Genomic DNA, 22,225 nt, shown 5'->3' on the forward strand with positions numbered 1-22,225 from the left:
TGTGAATAAGCAAAATGCCTTTGGATTGCTTATGCAGCTACATTAAAACTTCCTTACAAGGCAATGCGCCCATAATAAGTACTATAATTATAATAAAATAAAGGTTACAGTATAAAAATTTCATATTTAAAAAAAAACTACATCATCAGACACATTCCTTTTTTAACAGTAGAAACTATGATACGACGACGTAAAAATTTATATTGTTCCTTTGACAGAAAATAACTGTTAAAAGTTCCTTCCATGTTTAAAGTTTTCAATGCAATTATTTCATCGCTTTCATGTAGGCTTTCCAGAATATCCCGAGGTAAATTCAAAGAATAATTGACATTTCTGAAACAATAGAAGCCACCGAGAAGATTATTTATGCCAACAAAGAAGGTCGAGTGATTGATTCGTTTAATGTTAACAATGAGATCGATCATACATGAAATATATTCTCGAATATCGTATGAATACTTTGAAGTTTCCAGCAAAATAGTGAGATAAAGATAAATATTTAAATTTGAGAAATTTTCATTGTTAAAGAAACTGAGAAGCTCTTCTTTCATTTCTTCATAAAACTCCTTGTTATACGAGAAACAACAATATAATTCTTTGAATTGATACAACTCCAATAACTCTCTTACATTATCCATATCGTAAGAGTGAACTTCCACTCTTGAAACGGAACAGAACTGTTCCCAGTTGTTTTTCAGTTCGATTTCTTTGTGGCTTTGAAGCATGAATTTGGGGGTAACTAGTCTCTCTTTAACACGACGCAAAAACTTTTTGGGAAATTTACATCTTCCATAAAATCCCAATAAAAATAGCAATGTCTTATCGCTGCATAGCTCGAAAAAGTAGTAGAAATCGTTGTACATTGTGAAAGCTGAAAGAAATTCTTCAAACGTTCGATGCACGAAAGTATATTGAATGATTTTATCGTATTCAGAAAAGGCATTAAGTGCAAGTATGTCCAGACCAATAATGAAATTGTATTCGTCTTCGTTTGGGAAATTGTCCATAAGAACGTTTGACGTGATCGGATAAGGTTTCAGGTTTATCTTTCCTAATTGAAGTAGCAAATTTTCTCCCACGAAATATTTTCCTCGTTCGAACTTACCATTTTGGTTAGTTTTTCTGACGTAACGCTCTGTGATAAGAGCGAATATTTGGATGTACAGATCTGTAATGGTTTTAATTTTCTTCATCTCACAACTATGATGAAGGCAGCACAACATGTGCAGCATCAGAGGACATTCTGATATTTCTCTATAAAACTCGTCTTCGTTCAGTTTAGAAATGAGTTCGTTCGCTTTTCTCTCGTCTTCTCTAAACATTAGTTCAATATATTTCTTCTGGTGTATTGGAGAAAACCCTTCTATGGAAAACCTCATTTTCATGTCTTCTCTGATGTCTTCTGCTGCTTGAGGTCGACTAGTTACCAGGATCATCATTTGTGGTGAAATGTCAAAGGACTCTTCTCTCACGAATTTTACAACCTTATGCTTTTCTATTAACTCGTCAAACCCGTCTAAAATGACTAAAATGTTCAGCTTACTGAGTTGAAATGTACAGTCTCTATCAATGTGTGAATCGTTGTGTATGTTATACAGTACCATGTCTTTTACACTTTTATCATCTAATTCTCTTAAAACAACAATTACAGTTAAATGAAAATGTTGCAAATAATCCGTCGATGCCCAATCGTATGCAATTTTCTTGCACAGGGTCGTTTTACCATAACCAGGATCACCTGTCACCAACATAGTTTGATGTCCATTCTCCTGTATGGAAAATAATTCATTTAGGCTTATCTTCTCTCCGCTTTTCTTCCCAAATAAATTAGCCTTTTCTACTGTCAATTCTACGAAATAATCCTCTATGGCAAAGTCGTTTCTTTTGCCTTCCCATAGGAAAGATCTCATGTAGGCAAAATATGTCTTATATTTGTTCTTCAACTTCTGGCAGCAATTGTCGTACATTTCTGCAATTAAAGAAAAAATAATTACTGGATAGTAGAGAGGTTACGGCGTCAAACTATAACTCTAGGGAAGTCAGGGTAGAATCCGAGTGCTGAAAAAGTCTCCATAATTTTATTTATGAGCGATTTATCCCTGTTTATCCCACTGGAGCACTGGCCGAATCCACGATGAGTATGGATAAAATGCCCCGTTATTGCCCACTAACAGAAACAGTAAACATTTATTATATTTTTTATTACATTCGTATTACTTCCCTCATTCATTAAAACTAAAATATAAACCATACATTACATTATGCCCACTAATGGCAGAATGGCTAACACCACCACCCACTAAACAGATGGCCGAGTGATTAAGGTTGCAGCCTACTGCTTTCAGGGAAAATCCTAACGGGTCGAAAAACCCTAGTAATTTTTTGGGGTGGTTCGTCCGGATATGTTTGGCTCCCCATTCCACCATCCAGCAGCTCCGTTAGGGACCTGGCCGAATCCATAACGGGCTTGCTAAAAGCAGTCTTATTGCCTACAGGGCGGAAAGTTATAAAAATACACCATTAAACATTAACATTTGGTTATGGATTCCAACCCTAACAATGGGATAACCACATGGTGTTTTCCGGGTTTCTTCACGTTCTAATACCCAAATAGGGTCCAGAAAGTCCTTCCAAAAGGATCCCCCTTGGAAGATCGCTCACGTATTGCGTTGCCTAAAATGCAATTTTAAATAAAGTATAAACTATTTAAATTACAATTGTAACTACTAACCATTTTTTTCGTCATCTTTTTTGAAGCAACTTGTTTTCGGTTCTTCTACTCTTGAACCAATGTGAATGTTTTTACACTTGGTAAGTATCACGTGATATTGTTTACATTTCTCCACTGAAATAACAATGCAATTGAATATTATTTCGTACATAATTGCTTTTTGTGTGATATAATTTAATAATAATTAAACGGTAATGGAAGTTTTTGAGTAATTAATTCTAAACGAAGTTTCAAAAAGTAATTAATTTAAAAATTATTAGATTTAAATCAATACTCCATGCTTGTGACAATAGTTATATGCATAGTATTTTTAAAGAAAATTTTATATGCATAGTTATATCAATAGTTTACATTAAGGTAGTATGCACTGTAATTTGCTGACTTACTTCTGCAATGGTTGCTCCCATACACAAGGACTATAATGTGGAGCGGATTGTATAAAGGTTTTCTTTCGTTGTAAAATACACGGGTGGGTTATACGCCAATGTATTTATAATTATCAATGTTTAACCATTTAATTTATGTTTTTTTCTTTAATAAAAAAAACGCAATCTTTACGTATCCATAAGAAATGAGGTTTCATAAAGGAAAAAAGTAATGAAGGATTCAAACTTACGGCTTAGAAGTCCTCCCAAAAAGTTTTTATTCTGCATCATATTGTTTGTTACCTGCGATTAAATAATAAATACTTATTATAATTTAGATATTTATTTGAAGTACTCTATAATACAGTTTATAGGAAATAAACATAGGCTATATATAACAATGAGGTGATAAAGGTGTTAGCTCTGGGGTACCCAGGTTCGAGTATGATACGGAAATTGCTTCTAATCTCCTTTACTATTCGGTTTCTCATTGCAGAAACAGTAGAAATCATTATGGGCATGATAAAAAGACCCTCTTAGTATTTCCTGGTTAATTTACTTTGGTTTATTTGTATATGGCAAAAACGACATACGGACGATCTGACTATGAGGATGCCTCCCGGGAGGACTTTCTGTGGAAAATTGCCCCCTATTTAGGTGTTACTGACTTGAAGAAGACCTGGTAAACACTCGCAATTAACACCAGTGTTCAGTGATTTTAATCACTCGGCCACTGATGAGCGGTATTTCTACAGAAGGAAGAGTTAAAGATTCATTCGTATTGCAGTAATTAGACGTAGAGGGTCGTTCGATTCTTATGTATGTTTAAATGAAATAAATGGAAGTTTATAAGTATTGAGTATTTTTAAAGAAAATTTTATATGCATAGTTATATCAATAGTTTACATTAAGGTAGTATGCACTGTAATTTGCTGACTTACTTCTGCAACTGGCGCATCATCAAATGGAAGAGCATCACTACTTTCGTTACTCGAAACGTCTGCCTCTTTCATTTTTTCAAATCATCTGAAAGGAAATGAAAATAATTTATAGATTTGTACATGTTATTTCATTATGTTTCTTAATAATATTAAATTATAATAAATATACCATTGTTTTAATGAAAGACTGTAAAAAATATTACAAGCATTTACAAAAACTAGTTAATACCTCTCGAAATTTTGAATTAACAGAAATACTGTGTTGCAAAGTTATTTGAAAATTTAAAAGATTTCAGAAAAATTGTACAGGAAACCTTTTTGTAAAAGACACGTACTTCGTGACAATAGGACCAATATTTCGTTACTAGAGAATAATTCCATCAAGTACGACAGAAATTATCGTGTCTGTCCTGGATACGTTAGGTCGTCCCTCGTCACACAATTAGCCCTATTGTGGGGACCTGTTAATGCTCTAAGAGCAGAAAAAGATCTCGGATCCTCAGTAGTGTACTCAATAAAATATTAAAACAGAAAACCCTATCGTAAATCCGTTCGAACGAAGGGTACCGAGGAAAACCTTATTGCGAATAAAATGGAAACATTCAAAAATTGGAAGTGAATAACAGAATAACTAATTCAGTTAAACTTTATTGTTTCGCCATCAAATTTGTATGTATTAAATTATTTTGAAATTAATTTTAATTGTTTTAAAACTGGATTGCGTGCCTCTTTCGATTGTTGCTGTATTTTATCATGTATTTTACTCTTGGACTGATAATTACGAAAAGCAAACAGAAATTCAATTTTCTCGCAACTGTTTCAAGCAATTTAATGAAATTTTCATAGAAAATCAATTGACCGAGACAGGAACGTAATCTTTCTTCATTCCATTCGTTTTAATGCCGTTAAAAGCACTACATTTCTCGAATAAAGAAATAGAACAAGTGAAGAGAAATTTCAACATGTAAGTCCAGATATTTCTTGTCTATTTTAATCTAGGACTAAATTATGATAAATATTTATAGAAATTATGAAAACGACGAAGATAATAGAAATTCATACAAATTCGGAGGAGGAAGATAATGAAATATCTCAATGTATTCCCAAAATACTTTCATTTAGCATGAAGTTATATGGATGGAAATTATCAAAGAACTCTTTCTCTATTATCAGTATTATTATTATTATTATCGCTTCTAATTTATGCTCATTGTACAATGTTTTAATGTTTGTTATTCTTGTAAAAAACGATTGCCCATTATTCTACTCCTTAAATTTTTTTCAAATCTTTACATACACAGTCATGTGTTCGTTTAGTTTTTACAGTTTTTTAAATTATAAAAAAGGCATCTGCGATAACTTACGAAGACTAATACAAATATCAAAATCAAGAAGACTTTATACACTTAAATCGAAGAAATTTATCTCGTTTCTGGTAATATTGGGTTGGTTTAACGCGGGAATCATCGAATTTCTTTCAATTTATCGTTCAAAACGGGAAAATACAATAAAATTTCTAACAGAGTTACAAATTGTTCGTTTTCGTGTTGACGGAAACATTCACGTAATTGTGATGTTACTTAGTTACACGGTGTTAAATTTCGCCAATCGTGTTCCGTTATACCTTCTCTTCTTCTTCTTCGTATCAATATGTAGAGTTAGAGAATGCATTCAGACAATTATCGATAAAGCTAAAGCACGGTGTGTTAGTTTCAACAGACGTAGATATTCTGTCGAATACTTACACAGAAATTAAGGAAATTGTTTATAACTTGAATGATTTATATTCGTCGACATTGTTTGCTTGGACACTTGTAATGGGAACGAAACTAACGTTCAATTTATGTTACTTTTTCTTACAACGGAGTTATAATTTTATGCAATGTTTGGGAATTTTATTCTGGGGTGTAATTCCGTTTACTTTCTTTTCTTATCTTTGCCTGTCTGCTGCACGTGTCTCTGAATCGACTCGAGAAATTGAAAATGTTTTAGAATATAGAAGCGCTTCGACCTCTGATATTTCATTGCAGAAATCCGTATCGAAGTTCTCTCGAAAATTTTCGCACGAAAGGATCTCGTTTTCGGGTTGTAATGTGTTTTCTATGAAGCGTGAATTAATGTTTACAATTATCGGTGTTGCTTTGACCTATACAATGATTGTGGTTCAGTTTTCCGGACCACCGTAAATAGTATGGACATGTATCCATTGATACATTGTATTAATGCATTCTATCATATACATATGTCATATTTCCAGTAGTGTAACCAGAACCGATATTAGGAATAATCGATTTAAATAGTTTACGCGTATATTTACATTTGTACCACTGTGAATAGAACGGTAACTGTTATATATTGTAAATACCTCTATATGAGCTAATATATGTGTACGTATTTGATATTTTCTTTATCTATTTCTTTAATACTTCAAGGACTGTCGGCGGTTTTATTACATAATATAATTATTGTAAATTCCAATTATGTATCGTTCTTGTTTATAGAAAACAAATCATGACAAAAGTCATGTGATTAATTAACTATAAATTGTCAAATATATGTATATGTGGTTGAATGTATTTAGGTATATATTCTAATTGTAGTGTTTTATATCGTATAACAACAATGCTTATCATTGTTGGCATCAGAATACCGAACTTTCTTTGTAGTCACAATAACTGCAAGTGCACGTGTGAATTATTAATAGCATATAAGTATCTTTCACTATGAGAAATTTTCATGCCATATTTTCTAAATAATGCAATTTAATATATCTTCTTCTCTGGGATTTCTTCGTTTTGTAAGTTAGAGTATTATATATAATAAAATATTACGGTCGGACATATATCGTTACGCTATCGAAACATTGTAGATATCTGATTATATAATAAACTGGTACAAGAATGCATTTCTTATCTTATATATAATATTCTCGTGTCACAATGTTAGTTACCTTACTCCTCCGAAACGGCTTTACCGATTTTTACCAAATTTTATATGCATATTCAGTAGGTCTGAGAATCGGCTACTATCTATTTTTCATACCCCTAAGTGATAAGGGTTGTTCACCCTTAACATTTTTTTTTAATTTTTGGACAAAATTTTTTGTTTTATTTTTCTATAATGTGGCATTAAAAAATACATACAACCCTAAATTTTTACCCTTTTATCACCAACCCCTATTTTTTAATAGCCATTTTAGTAATTTAATCATTTTTCATCCCGCTCGATAACTGATCAATTATCGTCTTTTTTGTAAATGTTTTTCACTCTATTTCGATTAAAATTTCCCTGAGCTTATGGCAAATCTAAAATGTTTTTATAAAAATAAACATTTATTTTGACAATTTAAATCTGAAGATACAACAGTTGTTGCCAGGGAACTTGGTATCATACAAATCTATTGATACAGTTTGCGATGCCAGCGAAGCTGTAAATTTTCCCACAGAGTTTTTGAACTCACTGGATTTGCCAGGCATGCCACCGCATAATTTACAATTGAAGGTTGGATCTCCGATTATCTTGCTTCGTAATTTGAACCCGCCACGGCTGTGCAACGGTACGCGATTAGTCATTCAAAAATTAATGAAAAACGTTATCGAAGCCAGCATTTTAAATGGCAAGTTTCGAGGTGAAAATATATTAATACCACGGATTCCTATTATACCTACAGATGTGCCAATTCAATTCAAATGTATTCAGTTTCCGATTAGATTGGCATTTGCAATGACTATCAACAAATCCCAAGGCCAAACGATGTCTATTTGTGGCTTAGATTTGAGCACGCCATGTTTTTCACACGGACAATTATACGTGGCATGCTCTTGAGTGGGTAAACCATCCAGTTTGTTTGTATTAGCTAAAGATGGGCTAACAAAAAATATTGTTCACGCTATAGCATTAAGAAATTGATATTGTTTGTTAGTGTTACTGTCGTAATTAATTAATGATATATAATTTTAAGGAATAAATTATAATAACTTAAAAATAATAATGTTTGGCATTTGTTATTTTTATATTCCCTCATCGTTCACAGCGCTCCATGCCTATTTCACGCATATACCACATCCTTAAACACTTACAATAAGTTAGTTATTTTTTGTCTACACTAGAAATTACCTAGAAATAATTTATATGGCAAAACAACGTTTGCCGGGTCAGCTAGTGCTATTTTATATATACACATACATCTCAAAACAGGCGGTGAACCTGAAGCACATAAAGAAAAATCATCTGGCATGTAATGTATCATACAATTTCTGTTCCTCATCTGTTTTTTTTTTTTTTTTTCATCTCTTTTTCAATCAGCATTTTTATATTTACGTTATATATTTTTATATAGCATGTTCGTTTAATTTTTTCGAATAACTTTATTCGAAGTCTAAAACTTTGGTACGCGTTAAACCTTTAAAGATAAGTATGCTTACTATATGGCACACGGACTCGAAAAAGGTCGCTATCCCTGGCACACATCATGCACAGTGATTACCAGCCTTAGGCTAGAGTATCTCAAGCCCTTGTATACCTTCTGACGTAACATTCTCGATTTATCACGTGTCAAAGGGCCAAGAAACATCAGAGTAGCCGGACTACGTGATTACACCCTCACATCCTTCCGTTTTTTCGGCCCCTACATCACATTACAAAGTAAAACAAGGAAATTCTAAATGAAAAACATTTATAATTAAATCGTTCAACTTTTAATTAATTTGTTAACGATTTTTATTAATATGTATTTTCGAAATACCTGAAATTAATTACTTTTTATGTTATTAAAAACTGTGTTTAAAATAATTTATTGAATATTGTTGTCAGTTGTATAAACAATAGATAAATTAGCATGGAAAACTCAACTATCAACTCACTCTTCCAGGAAGTGGTCATTAGTAAATGACGTCAGACGTGTAGTTCCTCTGATATCGAATGCATTTTTGAACCGAGAATCAGAAGCAATAGTAGCTACTCGATAACCGAGAACAACACTTCAAGAATATATACTAATTAAACAAAAAACAATACCTGCATTAACCAGTGAATTTTACAGATGATCAGCTCATCCTCTTGTTTGCAGTGATCCATTCGACACTTTTCTCCCATCGAAACTCTAGACTGGGAGTGCACGTCAACAACCAATCAAAGCAGTCGACACACAAGCCAATTATCGACGTTGACGTATACTATTGTTACTTTGCTAGGTTTGTTTTGACTATTGGAGCTCGTGGAATATAGGTTTATAATTAGCATTTACTAAACCACCCGTCACCAATTGAGTCACTTATTACTTAAAATTTATAAAGAATAGAAAAATAGTAGCGATTGATAGATGTGTAACGTCCCGCATATCTCGTATGATAGATTTCCCCTCGAAATAAACTTCGGATCGTCTCGAACTCGAACATTAGTTTCGCGAGATACTGGGCTGCAATTTGAAAAAAATTGTAGACTTATAAATCCGCTCGTCTTTTTGTAATCTCAAGAACGGAGTGAGAGAGATGAAAGGCAAGACCAGATTTGGAAACCAGAGGAGGAAGGGCAAGAGGTCCTAATTAAATATATGCAAAACTTCTGGTTTGTATCGAAATTTACCTTATTTTAGTTCAAACAATTTCATCTAAAAAGACTAAGAAAGATTCCGCCACGAGTCTATTGTTAACAAGAGAAGTATGATGTACAGTACATGGGCAAGCCACTACTAATTTGAGATGGAGAGCGTATATTTTAAATTAAATTTATTGAAGATTGCAGCCTGGCGTTGTGACGATATCGCAATAAATAATTGCTCATTAGTTCTTATATTTTTATTATTATTTTTATATATGTTTTACACACGTATCTAATCATTCGCCAGGACTCGATCCCGGGTGCCACCTTCACCGCTCGCCCATCCGGCCGTTAGGTTACCTGGTTGGAGGAAGCTACTTAAAACACGCAAATGTGTGGTTGCAGAGCGTGCATGATAAAAGTCCGTGAAAAATTAAATTAAAAGACTGCCGTAGAGATCAATGCAAATTTCTAGCAAACGGTCACTCAATTGACATATAGCGCGCAATTATCTTACATCCGGAAATTGGCCCATAGTTTTGACATGGCGAATTTTGATCTCGAATATCTCAGCCCATATAACGAATTTCAAAATTCCGTTGTCGTCACAACCTTGCTAAGCTGTGCATATTAGCCATAAATCATGATTTATGATCGTGCGATTGCTTTCAATTTCCATCAATTACGACACAAATTACGATATTAGCGAATTTGAAAATTACCAATTTTTTTATTGTGTCTGTCCTGGATATGTTACGTCGTCCCTCGTCACACAATTAGCTCTATTGCGGGGGACCTGTTAATGTTCTAAGAGCAGAAAAAGGTCTCGGACCCTCAGTAATGTACTCAATAAAATATTAAAACAGAAAACCCTATTGTAAACCCGTTCGAACGAAGGGTATCGAGGAAAACCTCATTGCGAATAAAATGGAAACATTCAAAAATGGAAATAAGAAACAGAATAACTAATTCAGTTAAACTTTATTGTTTCACCATCAAATTTATATGTTTAAAATTATTTTAAAATTAATTTTAATTGTTTTAAAACTTGACTGCGTGCCTCTTTCGATTATTGATGTGTTTAGATTAATATTTTATCATGTTTACTCTTGGACTGACAGAAAGCAAACAGAAATTTAATTTTCTCAGAACTGTTTCAAGCAATTTAATGAAATTTTCATAGAAAATCAATTGACCGAGACAGGAACGTAATCTTTCTTCATTCCATTCGTTTTAATGCCGTTAAAAGCACTACATTTCTCGAATAAAGAAATAGAACAAGTGAAGAGAAATTTCAACATGTAAGTCCAGATATTTCTTGTCTATTTTAATCTAGGACTAAATTATGATAAATATTTATAGAAATTATGAAAACGACGAAGATAATAGAAATTCATACAAATTCGGAGGAGGAAGATAATGAAATATCTCAATGTATTCCCAAAATACTTTCATTTAGCATGAAGTTATATGGATGGAAATTATCAAAGAACTCTTTCTCTATTATCAGTATTATTATTATTATTATCGCTTCTAATTTATGCTCATTGTACAATGTTTTAATGTTTGTTATTCTTGTAAAAAACGATTGCCCATTATTCTACTCCTTAAATTTTTTTCAAATCTTTACATACACAGTCATGTGTTCGTTTAGTTTTTACAGTTTTTTAAAATATAAAAAAGGCATCTGCGATAACTTACGAAGACTAATACAAATATCAAAATCAAGAAGACTTTATACACTTAAATCGAAGAAATTTATCTCGTTTCTGGTAATATTGGGTTGGTTTAACGCGGGAATCATCGAATTTCTTTCAATTTATCGTTCAAAACGGGAAAATACAATAAAATTTCTAACAGAGTTACAAATTGTTCGTTTTCGTGTTGACGGAAACATTCACGTAATTGTGATGTTACTTAGTTACACGGTGTTAAATTTCGCCAATCGTGTTCCGTTATACCTTCTCTTCTTCTTCTTCGTATCAATATGTAAAGAGTTAGAGAATGCATTCAGACAATTATCGATAAAGCTAAAGCACGGTGTGTTAGTTTCAACAGACGTAGATATTCTGTCGAATACTTACACAGAAATTAAGGAAATTGTTTATAACTTGAATGATTTATATTCGTCGACATTGTTTGCTTGGACACTTGTAATGGGAACGAAACTAACGTTCAATTTATGTTACTTTTTCTTACAACGGAGTTATAATTTTATGCAATGTTTGGGAATTTTATTCTGGGGTGTAATTCCGTTTACTTTCTTTTCTTATCTTTGCCTGTCTGCTGCACGTGTCTCTGAATCGACTCGAGAAATTGAAAATGTTTTAGAATATAGAAGCGCTTCGACCTCTGATATTTCATTGCAGAAATCCGTATCGAAGTTCTCTCGAAAATTTTCGCACGAAAGGATCTCGTTTTCGGGTTGTAATGTGTTTTCTATGAAGCGTGAATTAATGTTTACAATTATCGGTGTTGCTTTGACCTATACAATGATTGTGGTTCAGTTTTCCGGACCACCGTAAATAGTATGGACATGTATCCATTGATACATTGTATTAATGCATTCTATCATATACATATGTCATATTTCCAGTAGTGTAACCAGAACCGATATTAGGAATAATCGATTTAAATAGTTTACGCGTATATTTACATTTGTACCACTGTGAATAGAACGTTAACTGTTATATATTGTAAATACCTCTATATGAGCTAATATATGTGTACGTATTTGATATTTTCTTCATCTATTTCTTTAATACTTCAAGCACTGTCGGCGGTTTTACTACATGACATAAATATTGTAAATTCGAATTATGTATTGTTCTTGTTTACAGAAAACAAATCATGACAAAAATTATGTGATTAATTAACTACATAAATTGTCAAATATATGTATATGTGGTTGAATGTATTTAGGTATATATTCTAATTGTAGTATTTTATATCGTATAACAACAATGCTTATCATTGTTGGCATCAGAATACCGAACTTTCTTTGTAGTCACAATAACTGCAAGTGCACGTGTGAATTATTAATAGCATATAAGTATCTTTCACTATGAGAAATTTTCATGCCATATTTTCTAAATAATACAATTTAATATATCTTCTTCTCTGGGATTTCTTCGTTTTGTAAGTTAGAGTATTATATATAATAAAATATTACGGTCGGACATATATCGTTACGCTATCGAAACATTGTATATGTCTGATTATATAGTAAACTGGTACAAGAATGCATTTCTTATGCTATTTTATATATACACATACATCGCATAACACAGGCGGCGAACCTGTAGCACATAAAGAAAAATCATCTGGCACGTAATGTATCATACGATTTCTGTTCCTCACCTGTTTTTTTTTTTTTTTTTTAATCATCTCTTTTTCAATTAGCATTTTTATATTTACGTCATATATTTTTATATAGCATGTTTGTTTAATTTTTTCGAATATCTTTATTCGAAGTCTAAAACTTTGGTATATCTCAAGCCCTTCTATACCTTCTGACGTGACATTTTCGATTTATCACGTGTCAGAGGACCAGGAAGCATGAGAAGAAATCAGACTACGGGATTACAACCTCATTTCTCCCTCTTTTCGGACCCTGCATCACATTAGAAAATAAAACAAAAAGTTCTTCATCCCAGAAATTTGAAATGGTGAACATTTATAATTAAATCTTGAAGTTTTAATTAATTTATTAACTTCAGGTATTTTTGAAATACCTGAAATTAATTACTTTTTTATGTTATTAAAAACTGAGTTTAAAATAATTTATTGAATATTCGTGTCAAATCAGTTGCATAAACAATTGATAAATTAGCATGGAAAACTCAACTATCAGCTCACTCCTGCAGGAAGTGGTCATTAGTAAATGACGTCAGACGTGTAGTTCCTCTGATATCGAATGTATTTTTGAACCGAGAATCGGAAGCAATTGCATCTACTCGATAACCGAGAACATTTCGAGAATATATACTAATTTTAAAAAAACAATACCTGCATTAATCAGTGAATTTTACAGATGATCAGCTTATCGTCTTGCTTGCAATGATCCATTCGACACTTCTCTCTCATCGAAAACACTAGACTGGGAGTACGTCAGCAACCAATCAAAGCAGTCGACACACAAGCCAATTATCGACGTTGACGTATACTATGGTTACTTTGCTAGGTTTGTTTTGACTATTCGCTTGTGCCAACGATAGATCTGACACCTAGCGGTATTAGCGCGAACTACATAATGGCGGCTGCTTTGGTTATAAAGTAGTTTGTTAGAATAGAAAGTGTTCGTTCTGTCTATCATAGGCCATTGTCAGGTTTAATATTATAAATGTTCCAAAATGGAACGTACCGTTTTCGAATATTTTACATATTTAAAATTCAAAAAAATAATTTAACTTTAAAATAAATTGAAAGAAGTGTGTATATTAAATAAATAAATAAACAAATAAAACATAGAAAACAAAGCTAAGTAAAAAGAAAAGATTTAAGGGTTTTTAAGTGTCATTCTTTTTTTTATTATATATTTCCACGCTGTTGGAAGCGCATTAGCATCTATAGCATTTAGGCAACGGTTTTTCATTTTACTTTTATAAATTTTTGCCTTTTCCATCTCCAACGGAATGGATGGAGAGTGCACCGTTTAAATGACTTTAGCCTCTTCCCATTTTATAATCGTCCTTTCAGTCTGTGCTATAATTGATAATATTGTGTTGTGTCGTTTGTCAAAGTTGTATCAAATGCTCTTTTTTTTATATAAAAGTCGAGAATGATCTATAAAAGAGCACCTAATATCTGTAGCTTGCTACGGAACGATAAAGACGGCGTTAAAAAGGAAGGTAAAGCTGCGGTATATAAAATTCCATTTGAAAATCAACAGTTAGGAATCGAAAAACATTATGTGGGTGTGACTAGAAGAAACCTGGCGGTACGTCTGCGAGAACATACATACAATTTTGACAAAGGACACAACACAATATTATAAATTATGGCACAGACTGAAGGGACGATTATAAAATGGGAAGAGGCTAAAGTCATTTAAACGGTGCACTCCATCCATTGCGTTGGAGATGGAAAAGGTGGAAATTTATAAAAGTAAAATGAAAAACCGTTGCCTAAATGCTATGGATGCTAATGCGCTTCCAACAGCGTGGAAATATATAATAGAAAAAGGAATGGCATTTAAAAACCCTGAAATCATTTCTTTCTACTTAGCTTTGTTTTCTATGTTTTATTTGTTTATTTATTTATTTAATATACACACTTCTTTCAATTTATTTTAAAGTTAAATTACTTTTTTAAATTTTAAATATGTAAAATATTCGAAAACGGTACGTTCCATTTTGGAACATTTATAATATTAAACCTGACGATGGCCTATATTAGATAGAGTGAAAACATTTGTATAAAAGAATTTTAAGCTCAGAAAAATTAGCTGTGGTGAAACTGAAGTGAATTGTTTTCTGAGAAAGAGCTGGATAGATGTGAAGTTATCAGTTTTAGTATTTCCTCTCCTTCCGTAAGACATCTTTTTCGATCAGCCACATATTCTAAAATGTCACAAAGTGTAATCATCGTGACTTAAACAACTACGAAATCATCTAGGATTAATGTCGGATACAAATGCGAATAAAACGTTTTGACTACAGAGAGAAAAGTTATTAAAAAGACAACACGCAAGTAACTCTCGTACGTTGTCAAGCACGTTATACCCTTTGTGGCAGCCATTTTGGTCGACACATACGCCACCTATATTTACTGGCATAATCGAATTGGAGCTCGTGGAATATAGGTTTATAATTAGTATTTACTAAACCGTCACCTATTGAGTCACTTACTACTTATAATTTATAAAGCATAGAAAAATAGTAGCGATTGATAGATGTGTAACGTCCCGCATATCTCGTATGAAAGATTTCCTCTCCAAATAAACTTCGGATCGTCTTGAACTCGAACATCAGTATCGCGAGATACTGTGCTTTATTTGAAAAAATTGCACACCTATAAACCCGTCCTCCTGTCTGTCTTTCCTTAATCTCGAGACCAGGCTTGGAAACAGGAGAAGCAGGAGACCCCGATTAAGTATAAGAGAACATCTGGTTTGCACCCGAAATCACGTCATTTCAATTCAAAATGTTATCCCGAAAAGAGTTATATAGATATCGACACGAGTCCATTGCTAACAGGAAAAGTATGATGTATAGGAATACGCTATTACTAATTTGAGGTGGAGAGCATATATTTCAAATTAAATAAATTAAAACTTGCAGCCCGGCATTGTGACGATATCGCAATAAATAATTGCTCGTTCGTTCTTATATTTTTATTATTTTTTTACATATTATTACGTATCATTATGTTTAGAAGTGTGTTAGAGGACAGACTGCAGTTTTATTACCATGTCTCAATTAAAAATTCGAAAATATGAGATTAGATACAGAATAATTATAATAATTACAAAATACATCTTTGCCCATATTACCTCTAATTTAAAGAAGTGCAATATGTAATAAATAAAATACAGTATATAGATATTAATTTTATTGCTAATGAACACATATTGGTAAAACCAAACGGTTTTATGTATTTTAACCAATTAACAACACTAATAATATTCCTTTGTCTATGAAATACTACACAGTATTAACACTTCACTTTACTCTGTTTACAGCTAGCAGAGTATTATTATTTTTTTTAATGTTGTCAAAAGGTGGCAGCGGCGACAGTTAATACTACCAAGGGAATGAAAGTGACGACACTGTAGTTTAAAGCTAAACGTAGCAGAGATGGCGCTGCTGCTACCAGAGGGACAAATCTAGCAGCAGCAGCGCCATCTAGGTTTTGACATTTTAAAATTATATTAAATTTTACCGAGATTAAATAGGTTAATTTATTATTAAGGTAGTGTTATGAAAATGAAATTGATTAACCGACTAAAACGACTGTTTTACCATTATTGTATATTGTTAGTATGTGTGTCTGTTTAAAACACAAACACACTTTTTTCTTTCGTTTTTTGGGGGGTTTAGAAGATTTTTTTAAAAAAACGTGGAGGTTTGCAATACCCAGAGAGTCAAATTTGACAGTCACAATACTTTCCTGTGTAATATACATAACGGAGAGAGTAACATACTCCATTATAATCACAGATGAAGTTATTACCGCATCGGTATTTTACTCAGAATAAATTATATGATTGCCTGTTAATACAGCTGGATAAGTAATTCAATGGTGTAGTCTGTTTCATTTGAAACGTACGGTGCCATTGGTTTGTTTATGCAGCTGTATTAAAACCTCTTTACCAGGCAACTCCCCCTATGCCTAATGATGACAACAGCTTATTGTATCGTTTTACAAAGTGCAGAATGCCTATTGGCAGCTCTAACTCGGAGGTTGTGGCAAATGATATCATCCAACACACTCTCGAAGCGGACACTTCGTGACCCAAAGCAAGGGGAAAACACCATGTCGGAAAAACTAGAATTATATCTTACGAGTTGTTTGTAGAACGGGTCCAGACTTTCTTCCATACGATGTTAAATTAACTTGATTTAAAGAAATGGAACAAGCAGCAGGTTCGAGTGAGGACAAGAGTGTCGTCGTTTATCCAGTTCACGACACGCAAGTCGAAAAGGTAAGTCATTAAAACAGGATTAGACTGAAGCAGAAGGTCTTAAGTCTTTATATTAACGAATAGATTTAGACATACTCAGTGGTGATATTCGAAATATTTAACAAAGGGTTCGCCGCTAGCAGAAAATTTTTCCCTGACAATCACCGACAAACGAAATGGAAGTTTTGGCTAGAAATAACCTTTTCTTGCAACCATATATCTAACAATCAGTGGCGTATTTAGAACGTAACGAGCCATGGGAGAAGGCCAGGTAACAATAGTATTTCAGAGCTGTCGACCTTTTTTTTTTCAAGGCAGAGAAATTCTTTACCGCAATATGGCGCTTCTAGAAATAGGCACATGTCATCATCTCTCGAGATACATTATACTTTTCGCTGTTCATAGCCCGACACGTGTTCCACAGCCATCTTGTATTGTCTCGCGCGCGTGGCATTCTGGGATTTCTCTTATGACTGGATCTACTTTCAAGAACACTCTTGAATCGATCGCGATTAAACCTCGATTGAAACGGTCGAGAGAGATCGCACCAAGACATACTCACTGACCTTGCTCACAATCTAGATTGAAATGCTCGGTGCAAACGGGGTATAAGGCCCTAGTTTAGTAGTATTACAGAGTATAATACACATATTTTAATATATTTTTTTAAAAAAAACAAACCCACTGAGAAATGTTCCGTGTGTTTAACAAGGTTCGGGAAACTGAAAATTTTAACAACGTGTTCGCCCGAACCCGTTCGGAAAACTGAAAATTTTAACAACGGGTTCGGCCGAACCCGTGCGAACCCGCCGAATATCACCACTGGACATACTTAGATGCAATTCCATAAGAAATTTACGTACGATCAACCGTTTAGAAGTTACGAAGGTGTTTACGTGCATTTGTTACGCTTCAGATCGACTTTATTAAAAACCACGCACACATTCATCGGCCTTAACAAAATGATTACATTGATCCACCATAATACATTCCCTATACGAGAAAAAATGGACATTTACGAAGGGTTTGAGACGAAGATACGACAAACGTGCAGAACAGATACAGGGAAAAACTTATCCCAAACCGGTTGCTAGTGGGGGGACATAAAGAAAAACATCGTGACATTCGTAAAGAAAAACAAAAATGCTTCCATTGTTCTTCAGATCCAGGTGTAATTAATTCAGGAAAACAATAGTTGTGAAGTATAAGTATATAAATTTAAAATGGAAAAAGTGATCTTTAAAACACTTAACAGTAGTTGCAATAAATAGTTACCTACTATTATCAATATGTCAAAATTTAACACCTTTTATTTGTTTCAATTGAAATACAGTAATTTGGCAATCACATTAAAAATACGCATTAAACCAAAGATTTCTTCTTTTCTGCACGCTTACCGCTAATCTACAGTTATCAATTTATATTTCTGGTGAATTTTATCAACGGATGGCAGCAGTTAACAGTAAAATATTCAGTAACAATTCTTATTCTATCCAAAAATACATTAATCATTCAATAATCTACACAATCACACATTTTGAATTTTGTTTACCAGTTGAATGAAATTTGATATAATCACGTAAATCTTCATACTGCTCCAACGACAGAACGTAACTCTTCGAATCTTCCATATCCACAGTTTGCAATCCAACTAATTTTTCATTTTCACTTACATTTAACTCTTTTAGTACATCGTCGGGTAAATTCAAATTATAATTAACATTGGTAAAGTTTTCAGGCGGATGACGATGAGACAATACTAAGCCAATGAAAGAGATATCAAAACCACTTGCCTTCATTGCATGAAGGAAATTGATAATGCACGTAACGGGTTCTCGAATATCGCGTAAATTCTTCAAACTTGTATTTTCAAGTGAAAGTACAAGATAAATACTGAGAATATTTGGAGAATTGCAGTGGCATAGAGAATTTAATGCTGCCATGACTTTGTTGTATTCATTTTCGGAATCGCCGAGATGTAAATAAAATTCTTTGAATCGATATAGTTGCATTAACGCTTGAAAATAACAGATATTCCAAAAATAACATTTAATTTTTGAATGAGAACAAAACTGTTTCCAGTTCGTTTCCAGCTTGATTTGTTGGTGAACGTGGAGCATGAATTCAGGAGTGAAAAACTTTTTCTCTACGGCTTTTAACAACCTTTTGGGAAAAGATTCATTCTTATAAAATCCCAATAAAAACAATAATTCAAAATCATAAATAAAATACGGAAATGAGACATCACCGATATACATTGATAAAGCTGAAAGAAAGTCGCCGAATGTCCGATGTACAAAACTGTATCGAATTATATTATCGCATTCAGAAAAGGAATCGAGGGTAAGAATGTCCAGTCCAACGATGAAGTTGTGTTCGTCTTTATTCGCAAAATACTTCTTCAAATCACCAGATGAAATCCTGTATTTTGATCTGATTAAGCTACCTAATTTAATTAACAAAGTATCTCCTATAAAGTATTTTCCACGTTCGAACTTACCGTTTTGATTATTTTTTCTAATGTAACGTTCAGCGATGAGAGAGAATATTCGGATATACAAATCAGTTATGGTTTCAATCTCTTTCATTTCTTCATTTTCGTGAAGGCAACAGAACATGTGCAGCATCAGAGGACATTCTGCTATTTCTCTGTAAAAGTCGTTTTCATTCAGTTTAGAAATGAGTTCATTGGCTTTAGTCTCGTCTTCTCTAAACATTAATTCAATATATTTCTCTTGATATCCTGGAGAAAATCCTTCTATCGAAAACCTCATCTTCATGTCCTCTCTCATTTCTTCTGTTTCATGAGGTCGACTCGTTACCACAATAGTCATTCGGTCAGAAATATCAAAAGATTCTTCCCTTATAAATCTCCTAATTTTATTTTTCTCTACAACCTCATCGAACCCATCCAAAATCACTAAAATGTTCAGTTGTCTATTTTGTAATATCCAATCTTTATCAATTAATGAGTGTCCATGCATATTATCGAGTAATGCATCTTTCACACTTTTATCACCTAATTCTCTTAGAAGTACAATAAGTGTTAAATCAAAGCGTTGCAGATAATTGGTGGATGCCCAATCGTATGCAATTTTCTTGCACAGAGTAGATTTGCCATAACCAGGATCTCCTGTCACTAAAATAGTTTGATGGCCATCTTCCTCTATAGAAAATATCTCATTCAGACGTATTCTTTCTCCGCTTTTCTTTCCAAATAAATCGGCCTTCTCTACTATTAATTCTACAAAGTAATCCTTTAGTGGAAAATCGTTTCTCTTGCCATCCCACAGGAAAGATCTCATGTAGGAAAAATAAGTTATATATTTGTTCTTCAATTTTTGGCAGGAATTGCTGAACGTTTCTGTAAGAAAGAAAGAGCAAATTTAGTTAATTATATGAAAACATTGGTTAATGTTACCTATGGTTCCAAGATGGCGGCTCGTCTCTGATTCCAGCAAATAGAAGAAGGGAAACAGTGGGGACGCACGTTCTAACTTAACCTAACCTAACCTGTTCTAATAAATTACCAGAATTATTATCAACAAAATTATTAGAATAGGTTAGGTTAGGTTAGAACGTGCGTCCCCACCGTTTCCTTGCTGGAATAAGACACGAGCCGCCATCTTGGAACCATTCGTAACATTAACTAAAATATTTTAGTTTATTTACACATTAGTAATTGTAAAGGAATTGAATCCTTGTTTATGTTCATTTTTGTACGTTTATTGTAAATACAAACACTTACCATTCCTTTGTTCATCTTCTTTCTTTACGCAACTTGCTTTCGATTCTTCGGAATGAATTTCTATTTTTGGTCCAACGTGAACTTGTGTACAGTTCTTCAGCATCGTCGGATATTGATTACAATTCTCCACTGAAATTAATATTCAGTTCAATATTATATTTTTTATCGAATATTTCTGGAAAATTACACTTTAATAGCAGTTAAATAATGTCAAAAATTGTGGGATTTTTATATTTAACATGAATTATTTTCATGTTAAAAAAAGTAACGATAAACCCTTAATTGTCTTTAGGTGAAAATACAATAATTTATTCTCAATAAAGTATTGTCTTTTATTTAAAATTTAACCTATTTCCCGGATTTTGTTACATTCATTTTTTCCATACTTGTTTCTAATACTCTTACAATGTCACACAAGTCTTCTTATTTATCCCCAATACTTTGATTATTGAAAAATTGCGTAAATACTTAATGCATAAAATAATACACACAAAAGCATTTACCTTTTAGAAGTTCCTTAAATAGATTTATATTTTGCCTCATCTCATCCGTTGCCTTTAATTAAATAATATATTTACTGTATTACACTTTCTTAACTCGTCTACAGTACAGTTTATAGAAAAGTAAATTTATGAAATAAGCATTTTACTGACTTACTATTTCAACTTGTTTGTAATTAACTGGAAGAACAACTGTATTCTTCTTCTCATTTGATACTGCAGCTTGTGCCATTTCTGTTATTCGAATTAAACATTAAAAATTTACTTATAATTATAATATATGATTGTATAGTAAACACATGAATACTTACTTTACATATAACAATCGAATGTATGTAGGTTTACACATGTAAAATTGACTTGTAGCCGGATTTTTCTACACGGATAAATAGGAATAAATTTTTAACACTACATTATTATTTCAATCTGCACATATTTATCAAATCACTCTTAAAGCATGTGACAGCATCAACGTCATCGGGAAATTTGCACGTAATCCTTTTGATATTGAAAGTATCTTTCAGTCGAGATATCGAAGTTGTATTGATAATAGTATCCACTCGATAACCGGTAACATCACTTCCAGAACATATATACAGGAATACGTGTATACTTGTATTCCTATGAAGTAATTTTATTAGTTAGAAATCGTAACCTTATTCTAACTGTATTAACAACTGTCAAACACTCGAACCGCACATTTACGGAAGGAAGCTTTACGGAATTTCAAAAGGAAACTATATTTTAACCTTGAATGTTTTACCGTTAACTGCTGCCC

General features: G+C 32.9%; 2 protein-coding genes across 4 annotated transcripts; both read right to left on the bottom strand.

Annotated features, from left to right (window-relative positions):
* Window positions 1–111: 111 nt before the first annotated feature.
* Window positions 112–13,620, bottom strand: LOC136982089 (NLR family CARD domain-containing protein 4-like). The gene is made up of 5 exons (XM_067278514.1): window positions 13,584–13,620; window positions 4,038–4,122; window positions 3,348–3,399; window positions 2,732–2,845; window positions 112–1,969 (listed from the first exon to the last, which is right to left on the bottom strand). Exons 2-5 carry the CDS (start codon window positions 4,107–4,109, stop codon window positions 138–140), a joined length of 2,070 nt encoding a protein of 689 aa, XP_067134615.1. The 5' UTR covers window positions 4,110–4,122; window positions 13,584–13,620; the 3' UTR covers window positions 112–137.
* A 4,892-nt stretch (window positions 13,621–18,512) lies between these two features.
* Window positions 18,513–21,820, bottom strand: LOC136982086 (NLR family CARD domain-containing protein 4-like). 3 transcript variants are annotated; one of them, XM_067278506.1, is made up of 5 exons: window positions 21,759–21,820; window positions 21,605–21,681; window positions 21,451–21,502; window positions 20,948–21,076; window positions 18,513–20,563 (listed from the first exon to the last, which is right to left on the bottom strand). In XM_067278506.1, exons 2-5 carry the CDS (start codon window positions 21,677–21,679, stop codon window positions 18,720–18,722), a joined length of 2,100 nt encoding a protein of 699 aa, XP_067134607.1. In that variant the 5' UTR covers window positions 21,680–21,681; window positions 21,759–21,820; the 3' UTR covers window positions 18,513–18,719. The 3 variants fall into 3 exon arrangements, with proteins under 3 accessions (XP_067134607.1, XP_067134608.1, XP_067134609.1); XM_067278507.1 differs by having other exon boundaries at window positions 21,605–21,774; XM_067278508.1 differs by lacking the exons at window positions 21,451–21,502; window positions 21,759–21,820.
* Between the last annotated feature and the right edge of the window lie 405 nt (window positions 21,821–22,225).

The sequence above is a fragment of the Centruroides vittatus genome, unplaced genomic scaffold, assembly GCF_030686945.1.
Source record: "Centruroides vittatus isolate TY-2023 unplaced genomic scaffold, ASM3068694v2 contig_806, whole genome shotgun sequence".
Lineage (NCBI taxonomy): Eukaryota > Metazoa > Arthropoda > Arachnida > Scorpiones > Buthidae > Centruroides > Centruroides vittatus.